This window comes from Siphateles boraxobius, unplaced genomic scaffold (assembly GCF_051911475.1).
Source record: "Siphateles boraxobius isolate OS27281-9 unplaced genomic scaffold, OSU_SipBor_1 29, whole genome shotgun sequence".
NCBI lineage: Eukaryota > Metazoa > Chordata > Actinopteri > Cypriniformes > Leuciscidae > Siphateles > Siphateles boraxobius.
In genome coordinates, this window is record NW_027508908.1 from 1,658,835 (window position 1) to 1,677,500 (window position 18,666).

Consider the following 18,666-nt stretch of genomic DNA (forward strand, 5'->3'; position numbering starts at 1 on the left):
GAGAACTGAAACAGTGAAGCACTCACTTTTCCGCCCTCTAACCAGCCATCAACACACACAAACATTTAGAAATTTGTTGCTGTTAAAACAGCAGTTGAGAGCTCAAAGCTCGCGATCACCGCTGCACTCGCGCTGTAGAACACCAGCACTGGGAGAGTCTTCCTGAAGAACACCGACACACTCGCTCGTTGTAGACAACAGCACTCTCAGAGACATCAAACGATCGGCTCCGAAGCGAAAGGCAACTAGTGCGTGCATCCACTTCCGTATTTATACCCGCGCCGCGGGGGCGGAGTGTGTGATGCGAATCACGCACGCCAATTACATTGGCTCGTTCAATAGTACTCGAAGATGATAGGCTCCCTAGCGTGATCCCATTTCAGTCGCGTCGACTACGTCCGACGTTATCGACTGAAAGGGAACTGTGTTCTATTGTAATATGTATTAAAATGTAATTTATTAGCTGAATATTCAGCATCATTTCTCCAGTCTTCGGTGTCACAAGATCCTTCAGAAATGATTTTAATATGATGATTTGATGCTCAAGAAACATTTCTCATTATTATCAATGCTGAAATTTCAGTTTTCATATTTTTGTGGAAACAGCTATATGTTTTTGTCTCTTTGATGAACAGAAAGTCCAAAAGAACAGCATTTATTTGAAATAGAATTTTCAGAAATTCAGAAATGTTAATTTGGTAACACTTTACAATAAGTTTCATTAGTTCACATTAATTGATGTATTAACTAAAATGAACGAACCATGAGCAATACATTTGTTACTGTATTTGTTAATCTTTGTTAACGTTAGTTAACAACAATTAACAACAAAGATTAATAAATGCTCTATAAGTGCAGTTCATTATTAGTTCATGCAAACTAATGTAGTAAACTAAAGCTAACTCATGGACCTTATTGTAAAGTGTTACCATTAATTTAATACTGTAACATCATACATTTGAAATATTACACATTATAAATATTAACACCTTGGAAACAGCTTGGGCTGTTGGAAGTGCAACTGCGCTGCCTGTAATCCTACCCGCTCTGACTCATCACAGTTTTAAAATTCCCTGATATTTCCAAATTTCATGACTGTGGGAACCCTGTCTATGAAAGGGCACTGACAGACACATGCAAACCCCCTGTGAATGTGAGGTTTCTCTCACCGTCTACCGCTGATGGTGGGTTGCAGACTGACTGCTTCTTCAGACGCTGCCTCTGTGATCCTGAAGGTCACTCTGTGCAGGTCAGAGATCCCCACCTCCATGTCCTCCAGCATTCCTATTTCTTCACCTGCGTGACAAACATCTGTGTTAATATATATTGCCAAAAGTTGAGACGTCTGCCTTTACATGCACATGAACTTGAATGACATCCCATTCTTATGGATTTAATATGGAGTTTGCACACCCTTTGCAGCTATAACAGCTTTAACTCTTCTGGGAAGGCTTTCCACAAGAGTGTTCTCATTGAAATTTATGACCATTCTTCTAGAAGTGCATTTGTGAGGTCAGGCACTGATGTTGGACGAGAAGGCCTGGCTCACAGTCTCCGCTCTAATTCATCCCAGAGGTGTCCTATCGGGAGGAGGTCAGGACTCTGTGCAGGCCAGTCAAGTTCCTCCACACCAAACTCGCTCATCCATGTCTTTATGGACCATGCTTTGTGCACTGGTCATGCTGGAACAGGAAGGGTTCATCCCCAAACTGTTCCCACAAAGTTGGCAGCATGAAGTTATCCAAAATGTCTTGGTTTGCTGAAGCATTAAGAGTTCCTTTCACTGGAACTAATGACTCGTTTCCACCGAGTGGTACAGTACAGTACGATTCGGGATGGTAAACCTTGGGTTTCCACCGCCAACAGTACCATACTTGATAGGCGTAGGTGTAGCCTACGGCGAAAAGAAGCGATCGATGTCATTTTCGCACGAAGAAGAAAGCGACACAGGGCTCTCAAGTGTCACGCATTGAGCGTGACAGTCACTCATTTCGGTCTTTTGTCACGCACTCCCACCACACATTGTATTTCTCACGCGGAAAAACTATTTATAATATATTTAATATATAATATATATAGTGCTGCGGCATGCACCCAAAATTTCTCTGGCCGCGCCGCTCTCACTGTGGAACCGGCAGGAATCAAGCGCGTCTCCTCTGGTGTTCTTAGTCGAGCCCGCCACTTATCAGCCAATAAAAAAAAGAAAGGGGCTACACAATAGCCAATCAGAAAACAGCACTATTGTATCTGGGTAAGATTTAACGCAACAACCAATGATGATTCTGCTGCAACATCTTCCGAAAGTTTCGTTCACCCACAGAGGAAACCACTGGAGCTCCGAGCATCACTTTGAGCACAGAGTAGCTCATGATCTCCTGTTTTAATGTTACAACAAATTCACAACTTGTTTGACACAAACAATGACAACTTGCTGTTCGAGAATGTTTCCCAGATAATTAACATCAGTTTTTCATGAGTGTCTGTAACTTATCCAACAGTTTTACAGCCTGTTCAATGACAACACCTGCTCAGAAAAAGTAGTCTAGGCCTAGTCATATTTTCGTTATCTTACGATGACTGACATATTGTCATGAAACAACCCCATTTCTGCGACCCGTACAACCCCCCAGTTGAGCAGTTCCGAAATTATAAATCTCTTGAGGCCCATCACCACTTAACTAATGGTTGGGTTATAAGTACCTATACGTTATTTTACCTGTTATATTTGCACTACATTGTTACTATGAAACACACATTTACTTCAGCATTGCACTAAGTTCATGTTATGTGACTCAAATAAAAAGATTTAGAATTGACGTAGATTTCGATCATTAATTAACACATGGTATACAACATATGCAGTTCATAAGGTGTATGTCATGTTTTATGGTTTCATGACAACACTAGGGCACATATCAGTCAAGGCACAAGGCTCGAAAGTTAACGTAGAATTGCTAGACTAAACTGGCTGCAAAATAAATTTTGCTGCCGCTAGGGTTATTGCCAAAGATTTCTAGATTTCTATGCTAACAGATGCGTGCTGTGATCCAAAAATGCACAGAAAGTGATTCACAAATGAATACCGGGCAAAGTTGTGTTTGCGACGTGAAATCTTATTTGTGGATACTTTTTTTATTAGCAAATTTAATTTTTATTTATTTATGAATCTAATTATTTTTTGTTGAACTCCTGCATATATTTGTGCATCTCCCTCTGTTTATTTGTGAATTTGTTTAATTTTTGTGATTCTCTACATTCATTTGTGCATTAAAATCTATTTATCTGGAAATATGCAACAACTCTAACCCCATATACGCATATGTACTGTATATAGATAAAACATAAAGTTGTAATTTTGTTATAAAACTTAGAAGCTGCTGCTCAATACAGTATACAAGCATTCAAATGGAAATGTATATTGTAAAAATGTGTAAATATATAAATTGTATTAAATTATAAAGAGGCCTACATTTCTAATCATTTTTCTTAATCCAATTTTTTTATGCATTATGAGATTGCTGCCTACATGGCTAGCTCAAGGATTTGGAACAGAGCCATTGTTTGTTTTATTTTTGAATCACTTTTACCTTTGAGGACGTGTCCTTAGGGAGGGTTTGTCAGGTTTCACTAACTTAAGGGGCATATTTGGTCCCTAAAGTAAAGCCAAGTTAACATTTACATTACATAACATTTATGCATCAGGCAGGGGTCTGACTTTCTTGGCATATTTTAAAAGATCTCAGTGATACTAAAACAACATTGCCCAACTTCAACATTCATATACCAACAAACCCTATTTGACCAGCTGATAGGAATGCTGATCCTGGAACATGTTGGACTTCATCTTAACCAATCTGATTCTCTAAACATTTCTGCAAGAATAACGAGAACACTCTTGACAATGATCATCTCACTGGCATTGCCTCAAAGGATCATCTTTCCCTGCGTGCAGCAAACAATTGCAGTGATTCATGAGTCATCACACACACTTCACATCAAATAAACACAACAGCCTCGATGTCTTCACACATCTTTATCATCTTGAGGTGTATGTACAAGAATCTGGCTGTAATTTGCAATTTAAAGAACACGTGCAGCTGGAAGTGTTTACTTCAAATTTTGGTTGCTGTTGGAAACAGCAATGCGGATAACTACACTATGAACATACAAATTCTTATTGGCAATAAGCCAAGGTTACATACATTACAGTCAGTAAAACCATGAACACATATTGTCACGGATGTGGTGCGGGCTGAAAAAGAAGCAGAGTCAAAAGGCTCCAATTCAAACATTTACTAATAAATCTCACACAGATACAGGGATGACGGGCAGAAGGTTACTCAGGAACACAGAAACATTAACAAGAACTGACTGAACAGAATGAAACTAAATACAAACACAAATCACCAATAATGAGGTGATCAAAGGTGACAACGATGATGATGAACAGGAGAGGGTAAATGAGGGCGTGAGTGCGGGTGTGAAGACAAGGATTCTGGGAAGTGTAGTGCAGACGATGACTGAGACACATATAGCCTCAAATGGCTTATTGTTTCAATAAAACACTTCTAACAGCAATTTGATAAAATAGGGATGCACTGATGTTACAATTCAAATTATGCTTAACAACCAACAAATTATTGATATTAAAGTTCGACTACTATTTCTTTTACATAAATTAAAAACGAAACACTAACAACTAAAACAATGCTTCAGTTGAATTTCAGCATCATAACATTGTAATGTACAGTATGAAAAATTGAGATTTAATAAAGATTACATTTAACAGTGTTATTTATTAATTATTATATTTTTAATTCTTGCCAGTGTTTTTAAACCGTTTATAACGACTTTATTTCAACTATTCATTACTACCACAGAGAAGGAAATGAATAGTTGAAATAAAGTCGTTATTTTTGTTTGTTTTTACGCGCAAAAAGTATTCTCGTCACTTGATAAACTTAAGATTGAGCCACTGTAGTCACTTGGACTATTTTAACAATGTCTTTAATAACTTTTCGGGGAACAAGTTTCAATCCCTTAGAAGCCTATGTAGGAGTGATCCAGCTCTCAGATTTAATAAAAACATATCTTAATTCGTGTTCTGAAGATGAACGAAGGTCTTACGGGGTTGGAACAACATGAGGGAGAGTAAATACTGACAGAATTGACATTTTTGGGTGAACTATCCCTTTAATGATCTAATTAAGTTCCTTGTGTTTGCTCTGAGTATTTAGACGTGTTCTTCCTCAGTCGTCATCCGTTCTTGTTAATGTTAAGTGTGGTTTTCTCCTGGTTAGTAGTATAAATAGTATAAAAATACTATTATTATCATTCTCCTCCTTCGTCTTTGTGCTACTTCCACTACCACGTTACATAACAATGGGTAAGTTGCATAAGAAAGGAAAACATTTTGAGCAAAAAAGTTTTTGTCACACTACATCTGGATTTGATTCAGAATGACAACCAAAACACAGACGGAGTAGATCGAGTCCATCAACAATCCCAAAGCCTCACAGTTCTCTAGCTCATCCTGGGTTGACATTTCATTCAGCAACATTAGGCATTTTTGATTAATATGTTGTTTAATGTTGATGATCGCGTTATTTTACATATGCATATGATTACATATGATATCGCTTGTTTCTGCTTCGCTTTTTTCTGCTTCTTCTTCGCCTGTGTTTTGATCAGGAGACTCAGTACTCATTCAGAAGATAATAGCGCCCCCTACCGTATAACAGTGAAAACGGGTAAAGCCATAAAAAGTCGTCTTTGCCGCTTTCTCATAAAAGATAACTCGTTAATGGCAGGGAAAGAGTTAAATATTAAAAACTTTGTGACCATTAAATGTCTTAATGTAAAAAAAAAGATAAATGAGATTGCACAATTAAATATCAACTGCCATTTCTAAAATATAAAAATATAAAAATATTGTCCAATATCTGATATGGTATCAATACCATTTTGCATCCCTATGACAAAAGATGTCAAAATTGCAATAAATAGCATATTTGTTTTATTAAGAATAATAATAATAACCAGAAAATTACGAAACATGAACGAAACAGAATGAAATTGTTAATCGCAATCATTTTTATGACAATTAATCGTCAGCACAATATTCATGATCGTGACAGGCCTAGTTTGAATCGTTGATTTGCATTGATTTGCATGTGATTGCATATGTATGATCAGATGCAGGACACTCACTGTAAGTGCTGAGCAGACTCTCAAACTGGGCCACCAGTCCGACCGCATGCAGCTGTCTGAGAAATCCCTTATCCTCCAAACCCGCGTATAATCGCATGACAAATCCACATGCCAGTGCAGCCAGCTGTGGACACAACACACATATATCTTTACAAATGCCTTGTCAAAACATAAAAGAATTGAAGTTAGAACAGAACAAAACTCCCACACACATTTGACTAAAAAGACCAGCCAATCATGTCACATTTATTTACACAGCGCTTCACAGTAATAATAAAATTGCAGTTTTAATATTGAAAAGTTCTTCAATTATGAAACCAATTCAATTTCAGCTGTAAAGCAGCTCTAAATGTCATTATTCAGCTCAATTCAGTACAGTGTTGATTCATTTTAGTCCAATGACGGTGTCAGTGTGGCAAAGTTCATTAGTTTGGAAGCGAGCTATAAAACAACAATAAAGCAGCTCTACAGAAGATAATAGTGACATTATTCAGTTCTGTGTTGATTCAGTAACAGTGCAAAGTTCATTATGAAACTAGTTCAGCTATAAGCAGCTCTACTGAAGACAGTGCAACATGTGCAGCACAAGTCAGTCCTGTAAGCTACATAAAATCATAATGAGAACATTATAATTGTGTGCTTGGGACATGGATATTAATGGTGAGACTTTTGTTTTTGTAATCAGGCTCTAAAAAATTATCAAAAAATTTGGATTAAGATTTATCGGCTTTCAAATATAAAGGAATTATCGCTTATCGGTATCGGCCAAAATGTTCATATCGGTGCATCCCTAAACGCATCTGTTATGATATGAGTGTTTGTTGTGTGGGTCACTCACTGCTTGGCTGAAGACAGTGTCCCGTCTCTGCTGTAGCTGGAGACCCTGTGCCGAACTCCCCGCCGCCTCCTGGAGCAGGACGAAGATCACCGAGCGTCTGGCTCGCTCCGCCACCGCTGACACACACTCCTTCAGCGACTGGACCACGACGCCGAGCTGATCCCGGCCGTCCACAGCTGTCAGGGGACGATCTGAGGGAAAACAGGACATTTGTGACCCAGTTTCCCAAATTCCCAGTAACCTGCCATTCCAAAAGACAATTTAGACTGGTTGTGTGTCAGAAGACATGTTAAGCATTAGTAGAGTGCTGCAGGGATGATATATTTTTGTTGGCCAAAACTCAGGAAAAATGTAAGATTTGAGCACCAGCTCCATTGTCCAGAAACAAATGGGTTTTTGGTTAAATGCCTGGAATAAGGTCTGTGGTGGACATAAGCTCAAGCTATTTCCACGTTTTATTCTATGACATAAAATACATCAGTAAAACCCCTCTTGTGATTGTTTTTAAAAGCATTTAATTGTCTTGTAAAAGGCAGTGTCTAAATAGGACTATAGAGGTTATGGAGACATTTAAGTCGAACAGGCAAACTCATCTACTCTATAGTCCGCTTTTACAGCCTCATTGTGTTTATAATCGCACTCTTGCAAAGTATCCGGACTCAAAATGTTTTTAAAGACTGAGAGAGTTGTCGGAAACTTAGTGACGGTTAGGTTGAAGTCATGTGACCGTGGCTTAGTTCCTTTACAGTCTACGTTTAGCTTTTGACTTCTAGCGATTGTAGAAGTGAAGATTATCATGATGAACAAAACATTTAAGAATCATAAACTTTTCCTGGTCACAGAGCTTATTTTCTACAATAATACAAAAGCCAATGGAAAAATCCTTGTCGAGGGAACTTTAGAGGGAACGCTCTATTGGATAGAGGAACAGCAAGTTTTTACATGTTGATGAAAGGTGGCTAAGACAAACTACGTTGTTTTTTTTTCATTTGAAATAATATGCACTGATAAATTGTCCACAATAAGACAAGAAATGTGCAGTAAATAAAACAGGGTCCATTTTGTTGCTGAATCAGAGCAAAATCATGCAGAACTGACCAAAAATCAGACCAAAAACATTGGAAATTGTTTTGCTTTCTTCAGCACACACACAAACAAAGTTGACAAGCCAAGTTTATAGTCACTGCCAGTAAACCTGAATTTCATGCAGTAATAATTTCTTTAATCTTTGTGCAGTTTTATTTTTGTTTTTTTGAAGATGATGGCATGTCACTCAACCTGTCCATGCTGACGTCTGTCTAATCGTATTCGCCTATGACAGATAACACACACCAAAACATGGGAAACGCTTTCATTTCCTTTTGATAAAAGTTAATAAGCCTGTTTATTTATGCATGAAAGACTACATTGGCTAGTTGCATTGAATTATTTGCATTTAGCATTGTGTTTTTCTTTGCTGGTTTTATATTTGGTAACAGATTCAATGGAATAATGAAGTTGAAGTTATACAAAGTTTATGATCTACAATTAATACAGTTATATAATCTACAATTAAAATAAAAGGTCCCACTTTATATTAAGTGGCTTTAACTATTATGGGAGGTGCGCAAATAAACTGCGCAAACTGCGCAAATAACCTACTCCCAACTTTTTTTCACAACCAAAGAACTAACTTTTAGCGATCAACCTAATAAAGTAACATTAAATTCATTAACTGAACACCCGATGCGGAACTCCCCAACAAACAATCACAACGCACGCGTGCCAGCTGATTAGACTACTATCAGCTGATCACCGGTACGTGTCATTCACAAAATGTGAACCAATGACGTAGCACTACCCACGCAACCCAGCCTACACAATATTGCGAATTATAGTAGTCTACTTACAATTCGGGATCCAAATGGTTAGACGAGCCCCCATATGTCACGACTACCTGGCTCACAGTAGCAATGACATAGGGGAGACCACACCGTTTGTTAAGTTAAAGCAAACATAATTTATTAAACATTAATTTATACGATGAAATCATAATTTAGATCAATAAATGTAACAAGTCAGTAAATGAGAAACGAAATAAAACTAATCAAAAGTGTGTTGCAGATCAGTAAAGTGTAGACTATGTGTAATGCATACAAAGCAAAAAGAAGTGGGATGATGCTGCTGCCACCAGCATGGAGACCCGAGCAATGCCGAGCCGCGCAGCACAGAGCAGACCAAACAACCGACAGGAGATGTTTTTAAATAGTCCCTCCAATCAGCTGTTGTCGGATGGACCTAAAACAAACAGCTCCCCCTTCAGACTGGGAGGAGAGAAACGGCCCAAACATAATACTATCCATGGTGGAGTGAGCACACCCCACACGGCAAAGCCGGGCGTGACACTATGTACTTACATCGAAAAATAAGTGCAATGTACTTATTGTCTTCATGTTGTATTGTAAAACACTTTTGCTGCTATTGAGATGTGATAAGGGTAAGTTTAGGGGCTGTTGTGGTTGGTATGGGTCAACTGTGTAATTACAAATGTAATTACATACATTAATTACAGCTGTAATTACATGCAGGTATTTTTAAAATATAAGTACAATGTAAAAACATGTATACACAATAAGTCCATTGTAGCAAATTATTAATTTCAATGTTAGTACATAGTAGTTAAAGCCACTTAATATAAAGTGGGACCAAATAAAATAAAGGGAGAGTTTGTTTATCAGTTCTGTATAAAGGAATAAAAAACGATCAACTAGCCCACTCGCTTTAAAGATTGATTTGAATGATTCAGTGACTCATTCATAAAGACAGTCACCTAATTCGCTGCTGAATGAATTAAAGGGAAAATTCACCCACAAATTAACATTTCTTGTCGTCCCAAACCTGTATGAGCTTCTTTATTGTGTTGAACACAAAAGAAGATATTTTCTTGACAGCACCCATTGACTGTTTGATTACCAACATTCTTTCAAATATCTTCTTTTGTGTTCAACAGATGAAATAAACTCATATAGGTTTAGAACAACATGAGGGGGAGAAAGTAATGACAAAATTTCCATGAACTATCCATTTAATGTTTGTGAATGAATCGGTACAACCATTGACTGATCTTTATACAGAGAGCTACTTCCTTAATTTCTGAATGAATTAATGCTTCACAGTCACATGCTTCATTCCTGAATGAATAAGCGGTTTTGCGCGAACCAGGTAAACAAATGATTCAACGACTTGCTCATAAAGTGAAATATTTTGATCAATTTTGATGTTATATATTTAACTTATCACAGTAAATGCAAATTCTACAATATTTGTTTATATAAATTAACATTATGTGTATGATTTTGTTAATCAATGTAAGAAAAATTGTAATAAAGGCCTGGGGCCTCATTTGTAAAACTGTGCGTAGGATCCTTACTAAAAGTGTACGTGCGCCAGAAAGCTAAAAATGGCGTACGCAAAAAAATATTAAGACTTATAAAACCGTGCGTACGCCAGAACCTGCGCAGAATTTACTTTATAAATCCCAGTTAGCGGAAGATTGTGCGCACATGCGAAACAACCATATGCTTACAACGCCTACTTTTACTATGCATATCCTCATCTGCGTATCAGTTGCATATGTTTATTCATTCACGTGATAAAATGTTTAACGGTACGAGACATTAAGAAAATATGAAATGCGGCTGTGCTGTCACATTAGTAACATTAATAAAAATTAGTAGCCTATCCTTGCCTTGTTTTTGAATAAATAAATCAAATAGTATAGAATACATTTCGGAGAAAGTTTTTCTTAATCTTTTCCACTGGCCAAAGAGTATTTTTAATTGATTTATGTTTTTAATGGAAACAGATAGACCTTGTTGTGCATTATTTGCACGAAACCATTTTCTCAGACAATCTGCTATTATCATGATAAGCAATTATCTCTGTAGTTAAAAACATTAAAACACAGCATGCCAGAGATAAAGTGTTCGAAAGCATTGCATCCACAACAAATATTTCTATTTATTGAATATAAAAAATGTTGTAACTTCTCAGTAATGATTTCATGTAATTTAAGTGTTTAACTACATTAATCAGAATGGCATATTTGATCTAAATCTTTACAACAGAAGTAAAACAAAGTTTAAATCATTGTTTTATTTATTTAAACTGTTATTGTGAATATGAACTGTATTTATGATTAGGACTTATAATGAAGATTTACGGGTTTAGGTGCGTTGTGCTATGCGTCAGTTTCACTAAACAGCCAAACGCGCTCGCTGGCGCGGACATTTAAGGAGGGATGGATGTTTGCTTCACGTGATAGGCTTGGTGAGTGAAATTATATTTGTATTATCTTTCTATATATGTATAATTTTCTTTAGATTTTCTGTCTAAAAGTGACCAAAAAGACATTTAACTCCAGCTCACCATCGGTGTCGCCAAACTGCTCCATCTCCATAAAGTTTGTACGCATGGGTCAGAGTTTGCGTGCAGGTGCGCAAATTTTCCCGTCAAATTTGTTTTTTATAAATCACAACTTGTGCGTCGTAAGTGGCGTACGCCTCTTTCAGGGCCTGTTTTGTGCGTACGCAATGGTTATAAATGAGGCCCCAGGTTTCACAGACATGGTTTAGATTTCAGTTCAATTACGACATTTATGTAGCTTTTATAAATGTGCCTTAGAAAAAACATATGTTAACATATATCAGTGCAAGTCGCTTTAAGTTCAAACAGCTCAAACGTGCATTTTAGTCTGGGACTGGCTTAAGCCTCGTCTTTAAAACCGGGGGGAAAGACTGTTAACGTTCAGACACCCACCAAACAATCTAAACGTCAAATGCTGATGTCCTGTTGAAATCTCACATGCACTAGCTTGTTATACTATCATTCAGCTCTGAGGATCGTAATAAATCATTTGGCGTTTAGAGTTTATGAGAAAAGCGCTTCATTCGACTCTTTAATCGACTGACTGGATCTATGCTCTTTTCATGCCCATTTGTTTTGCAACAAGCTCTGTGTTTAAATGTGTTTCGCATTAGTCATCATGTTTTTGGCAGTGCTATACTGTACCAGTCTGCATGAGTGACTTTCGCTCATTTAACCCCATTACCTCAAAACAGAGTCATGCTCAATAGTTTGGTTCCCACCCAGGGTGTATTCATGCTTTTAATCTAAACTGTTGCTCAATAAATTAATTTTTGTGTATGACATGATACATCAACCTAAACCGGTCCGGCGACATTTCATCATGCCTTTGAATGAAGGACAATTCCTTGTGTAATGTGACGTATTTACACAGACACAATAACATTTTATACTGCAATTAAATGTTGAAATTGTCACACAAAATGTAAAGAAAGATCTCGCAAAGATGCAGTCTTGTGTGAAACACAAAGCACACATTTGCATTCTTATCTGTAATAAACTGTCGGACACTGCTGCAAACGAAAATATCAGATGCTAAAAAGCACACAATATTTCGGAAATTAAAATGAAATGGTTTACAATGATAAGGAATCAATAACCAATTACTTTAACACGACCTGAAGGTTTAGCCGGTTAGATAGAATTACAACCTTTACTTAAAGATTGAGATGGATATGGAAAATTGTTGGAAATTAAGTTAAATATGAGCTCAGAATAACAAAAAGTGTCATTGCCAAACAGATAATTTTTTATATTGTGGATTGCAACAGGCAGAACCTCAAAATGCCGTTTCAGACTGTGTCCAAGTGGTGGCAGCATCGGCTATGTTAAAAACTTGAACACTAGTCATCACTTGGAGAGTTTTTCCACAGTTTAATAGCACTGAGTGTCAGAAGTTGCTTCTAACTATGCCAGTCTGACAGGAGATCAGTGGATACCGCTAATATTCATCTCTCAACTGACAGATCTGACATGTGCCAGGGGAAAAAAAGACGTGGGTTGTTATTAAAGCGTGAAAAACAAGAGTAAAACCAGTTGAAGTGAAGTGAAAAATCCTCACAGGGAACGTCTCGAGTCAAAGTGGAAAATTTGCCATCAGAAGCTTATCTAGGATGCCTAAAGTTGGCGACACGTGGAATATTATTGCTATTGAAATGATGAGGAACAAAAGGAGTATTTTTGAGAGGTTCGAGATTTTTTCAGAACCAAATTTCAAATGATAATTTCATTACGAATTTCATTCAGATACATAACGGGGGGCATGAAGTGTAGCAAAAATATTTATTTGTTCATAATCAATCCAGAGCAGTGTCATAACTAATTTGATCAAATGATAATTGTTCTCTCACAGTTTATGGTTGCCCATAAAAGGAAATGAAATCACCTTTAAGCATTTAATTGATCTTTCCAGCATCCGTTTGACATGTTTGATTTGTTATTTTAACATTTAAGCATGTGATGGGTCAGTGCAGCTGCAGTCTTGAGCTTCTGATTGATCATTTGGGTTTTTCACCATTGGTTTGTGACGTACCGGGACTGTGTGAGGTGATGACGTCAGCGAGCGTGTTGCAGGGCACTGACTCCTGGTTGTTGTTGTCTTGCTCCTGTAATTTATCCACCGTGGCAATGACACAGTTCAAACTCTTCGCCACACTGGCCCAGACCCTGTCCTAGAAGAGTCAAAGCAAACGTTAATGGACCGACACTTACATCCCATAAACCAGCCACAGTCGAATTAAGCATTGATTGTGAAAGTGACCTCTGGAATGATAAATTGGGAGATTCACTCCCATTTTAGGCACTAGTCACTACTAAATCTTTGCCGTGTGTACGTGGTCCACGAGCAGGCCCAGTCTTTCTTATTTTTTTGCATCTTCTGTGCTGATTATGGGGCAAAAGGCCCAAAATTAAAAACAGCTAGACATGAATTCAGGCCTCCATTCAGACTGACAGGAAAATGTCTTTAACTAATCTCCGGCAACTTACAAATCATTAATCAGTATTTAACAAAAATATAACTCCAATAAAAAGTATTAAATAATAAAAAAAAAACTAAAATATTACAATAAATTATTTTGCATATTTCATTTTGAATATTTTGCCCATTTGTATATTATTAAATATGAATAAATTATTTTGTATATCTATATGCATTATATGATATATATTATACTATACAGGTAAAACTCGAAAAATTAGAATATCGTGCAAAAAGTTATAATTTTGATGATTATGGCTTACACATTTGTGAAATGAAAACCCCAAATTTAAAATCTCAGAAAATTTGAATATTACATGAAATCAATAAAAACAATGATTTTAAATACAGAAATGTCGGCCCTCTGAAAAGTATAATCATGCATATGTATATAGTTATATATACTAAATATATTAGTTCACCTTTTAATTTGAATTACTGAAATACATGAACTGTTGCAATATATTCTAATTTTTCGAGTTTCACTTGAATAGTATAATTAATTTGTATTATTTACACTGTTGACCGAAGCATACTTCAAAGCATATTCATAATATTATACATATTTTAATCTATAATTAACATATATATAAATGTACATTTTACACACACACACACATAAATAATAATTAAATCTAACTAAAAAATATTAAAATAAATTATTTTGTGCACTCATGTATTACAGTATATCATTTATATTTATATTTATATCATCATTATTTTTTATTATTTACACTGATTATTGAAGCATACTTCTAAAAGGTAAACACTATTTTATATATACGTAAAACATGTTAATATTTAACAGCTTTGAAAGGTTACTTCATTTGCATAATTTATTTTAAGGATTTTAAGGATTGTTTAGAATGTTCTGTATTTTCTGAATCTCTGCTTCACTCATTTCCACAAGTTTCTTCAACAATCAAAAGATGATATTTCCGTTCGCCTGTTTTCCGCTTCTGGGGATTAACTAGGGAGCCCCTAAAGGGACGTGGTGGTGGAAAAAAATTTAGGATGGGAGAATTTTTAAAAAAAAATCTTTTGTGTTCCCTCGCAAAACTTTTGCGTTCCCTCGCAAAGTTATTTGCGTTCCCTCGCGAAGTTATTTGCGTTCCCTCGCGAAGTTATTTGCGTTCCCACGCAAAAGTTTTGCGTTCCCTCGCAAAGATATTTGCGTTCCCACGCAAACCCTGTTGTGAGCTCGGACAGACACTTCCTGTTTAATGTCCCGCTGGCAGTGCTTCAGAGCTCCGTACGTTACTGGAGCGTTTCATAGTGTTTGAACTTGGACTCAAATATAAAGAAATGCTGGCAATATTCAAATAGGCTATTCGAAATTCCCGGATCAATATTCTTGAGCTAAAAGTTGTTAAAACACAAACGACACCTATTGACAATCACAGGAACCTAGACAACGAGCTAATTCTCCTCATAATATAAATTTATCTCTAAACAGCCGATTGAGAGACAAGTCCAAATAAGGGGCCGTCTGCAAAGTTCAAATCCCAAACCCATCTTCACATTTTATATTATTAAACATATTCTATAGCTTCACTATGACATTGTGTCCAAATTCAGTTCACACATCACCACTCTCCTGCTGGTTATACTACAATACTTAGTTTGATTTTTAAAAAAGCATAGTTGTTATGATTTTTTATGAAATAAAATCAATAACTTCACACTGTTATGTGTAATGCCATCGAAATTCAGTAAGCAAATATAATGCATAAGCTATGATTGTAACTAGCTGCGCACAGTACCAATATAATTTTGTGTAAATAATAGGCCTACTTATTTTTTATGTGCAATTACTTCCCATACTAGCTTTCCTGTAACTCAAACAGTAGAGCGTTGGTGCATCCAATACCAAGGTCATAGGTTCGATTCCCAGGGAAGAGCAAGAACTCATAAGAATGTAAATACATTTACATTCTTATGAGTTCTTGCTCTTCCTTTGGATAAAAGAGTTACATTTACAGTTATGCATTTGGAAGACAAAGTGTTGTATAACCAATATTAGAGCAGTGATGTGTGAACTAAATTTGGTGTGTTACAGTGGAGTTATTGAATATTTTTCATAATATAAAATATGCAAAAGCAGTGTAGTATGACCAGTGGGTCACCATTGATGTGTAAGCTGAATTGGGTGGCACTACAGTTTGTAACATTGAAGTTAATGACTATTTTTGTATTTTTGAATATGAGTTGATGCTGTAGTCGTTTGTTGGGTTATATTGCACTTTGCAGATGGTCCCTTGACTTGTCTCTCAGCCGCCTGCACATAAAGATCCATTTAGCCTATATTATAAAGCTGGTTTTGAGGAAAATTGGGTTGTAGCTCGTTGTCTAAGTTACAGTGATTGTAAATAGGTGTCGTTTGTGTTTTAATAACGTTTAGCTCAAGAATATTGATCCGGGAAGTTCCTTGAGTTAAGCAAGGACCGCATTTCTTTATATTTGAGTCCAAGTTCAAACACTATGAAACGCTCCAGTAACGTACGGAGCTCTGAAGCACTGCCAGCGGGACATTAAACAGGAAGTGTCTGTCCGAGCTCACAACAGGTTTTGCGTGGGAACGCAAATAACTTTGCGAGGGAACGCAAAACTTTTGCGAGGGAGCGCAAAACTTTTGCGTGGGAACGCAAATATCTTGGCGAGGGAACGCAAAGTTTCTCGGGGGAACGCAAAAGTTTTGCGAGGGAACACAAAATATATATATTTTTTAAATTCTCCCATCCTAATTTGTTTTTCACCACCACGTCCCTTTAGGGGCTCCGTAATTAACAGAATCTTTATTACAGAAACTTCCTATCTTAAATGTTAAATTAAGATCTTGACGAGTTCAACAGAACGTATATAGATCCTAATTGAAATGTTTAAGAAGTCAGGCTCTTTCTGTAATATGGCCCCGGGTCTCATTAAGAAACACTGTGGAAGCTGCACACACACAAACACACCGCTTAGACTGACAGATTAAGTTACAAAGAGCACCAGAGAAGGAAAAAGATGTGACGCAGGAGAAAAAGAAACAAGTGCGTTTGAGACTTTAAAAGTAAAACATCTTCCAAAGAATTTGCGTTTTCCATTTTATTGTACCTTTCTATGGAGAGATAGAGACAAAAAAAAAAGAAGACTTTTCATAATGTTTAATTAGGCACTTGCTAGTGACTACTACCAAGTTTATGCAAATTTCTACATTTCTATTGGCTGATAGAATGAAAATAATTCAAACACAAATGTAAAACATTCTGGGAGAAAAACGATAACCTTCCTCTATGAATTTTGGGAGGAGTCTAGCTACCACCAACTTCAGGCTTCACTCCTGTGAGTGGAGCTCAAGGGCACAAGTTATTTTGGCATTGATTAGAGATGCTTGTCTTATCTTGGCCTCTAATCCTCTCCTGTTAGCCATGGTTATGACACACACACACACACACACACACACACACACACACACACACACACACACACACACACACACACACACACACACACACACACACACACACACACACACACACACACACACACACACACACACACACTTAAACACACACACACTTCAAGGCAATTACAGGAATTAGACAACACAGCTTAACACAGCAGCATTGACTAAACAAACAGAACTTGAGCCCTTTAATTCGAGGTTGTAGTTTGCGGTTCATCCTTCAGTTACTGTGGTAAAGGTTTCTACGAACAGATGCTAATATGTGCTGATGTCATTGGCTTGGTTGATAACCGTATCCCCGTCTCGCCTCTAGTCCTGTGGAATGATTCAACCTCTTAAGATCCTATCAAATACGTCAGAGCACAGCTGCTTCTACTGAGATGAAGAGACAGCCAGCACATGAGAAGCAATACTTGAAACTAATATCAATTTACAACAGAAACCTGTTCAGTTTAATACTGGGGTTTATTTAAAGTCCCCCTGTAGTCAATAATTGTATCCCTTAAAACTCATCTTTGAACACCAAAATTACATTTTTAAACGTTTATTCCATGAAAAAATGTCTTCATGCCTTAAAATAGCTTGAATGTAACTCTACACCCTTGCCTCATTTAGTATAAGCGGTTCTATGAATATGCAAATGAGGCCCGCCTCCACTCACTCACAGCAGCTCAGAGATCCACTCGTTGACGATCACACGTTGATCTGATTGGTTACAAGGTAGTGTGTGACGTCAGAAACACCAGCGATATTAAACTGAGTTTTTGAGACTGTCTTTGGTTCACTGCAGTTTTAAGCAGAAAATACTCAGCAATGGTGTTGACTTATGAATTTAAACATATGTCACATTATAGACATATAATCAACATTAAAAGCTTTAGGGGGACTTTAAATAACAGTGATTATGAGCAATATTAATAAATTACTCAAATGTTTTTAACTAATTGAGTGTAGCGTCTGGATGAAATCACGGTGACTTATTCTTTCTAAGCTTCAGAAAGCTTTTAACCTACTGGACTCATTCATGTAAATCACATGCTTAGCCCCAAAGAGTCTGAATCACATTGCCCCCATTGACATTTTAGTGGCATGGTAGAATATAAACAAGAAACAGTTCCAAACTCCTTTAAGAGCTTCAAAATGATCTTAATCAACTAACGGCCGGCAAAAAGGCCAGATGGACCTCGGAGAGACGCCCCAATACACATACACAAACTTTCTTTTCATTTAACTCGTAATGTAAGTCCTTGCCAAAAATGTATATGATATATTCCTGTGTGTATG

General features: G+C 36.9%; 1 protein-coding gene across 9 annotated transcripts in view; it reads right to left on the bottom strand.

Annotated features, from left to right (window-relative positions):
* inpp4b (inositol polyphosphate-4-phosphatase type II B) overlaps positions 1–18,666 on the bottom strand; it is a 177,119-nt gene that overhangs the window by 16,549 nt on the left and 141,904 nt on the right. For all 9 annotated transcript variants that reach the window (XM_077245910.1, XM_077245914.1, XM_077245913.1 and 6 more), the window contains 4 exons: positions 13,485–13,623; positions 7,049–7,239; positions 6,211–6,334; positions 1,170–1,296 (listed from right to left, as the gene is read on the bottom strand). In XM_077245910.1, coding sequence (XP_077102025.1) covers positions 1,170–1,296; positions 6,211–6,334; positions 7,049–7,239; positions 13,485–13,623 — 581 coding nt within the window. The remainder of the gene's footprint in view (positions 1–1,169; positions 1,297–6,210; positions 6,335–7,048; positions 7,240–13,484; positions 13,624–18,666) is intronic.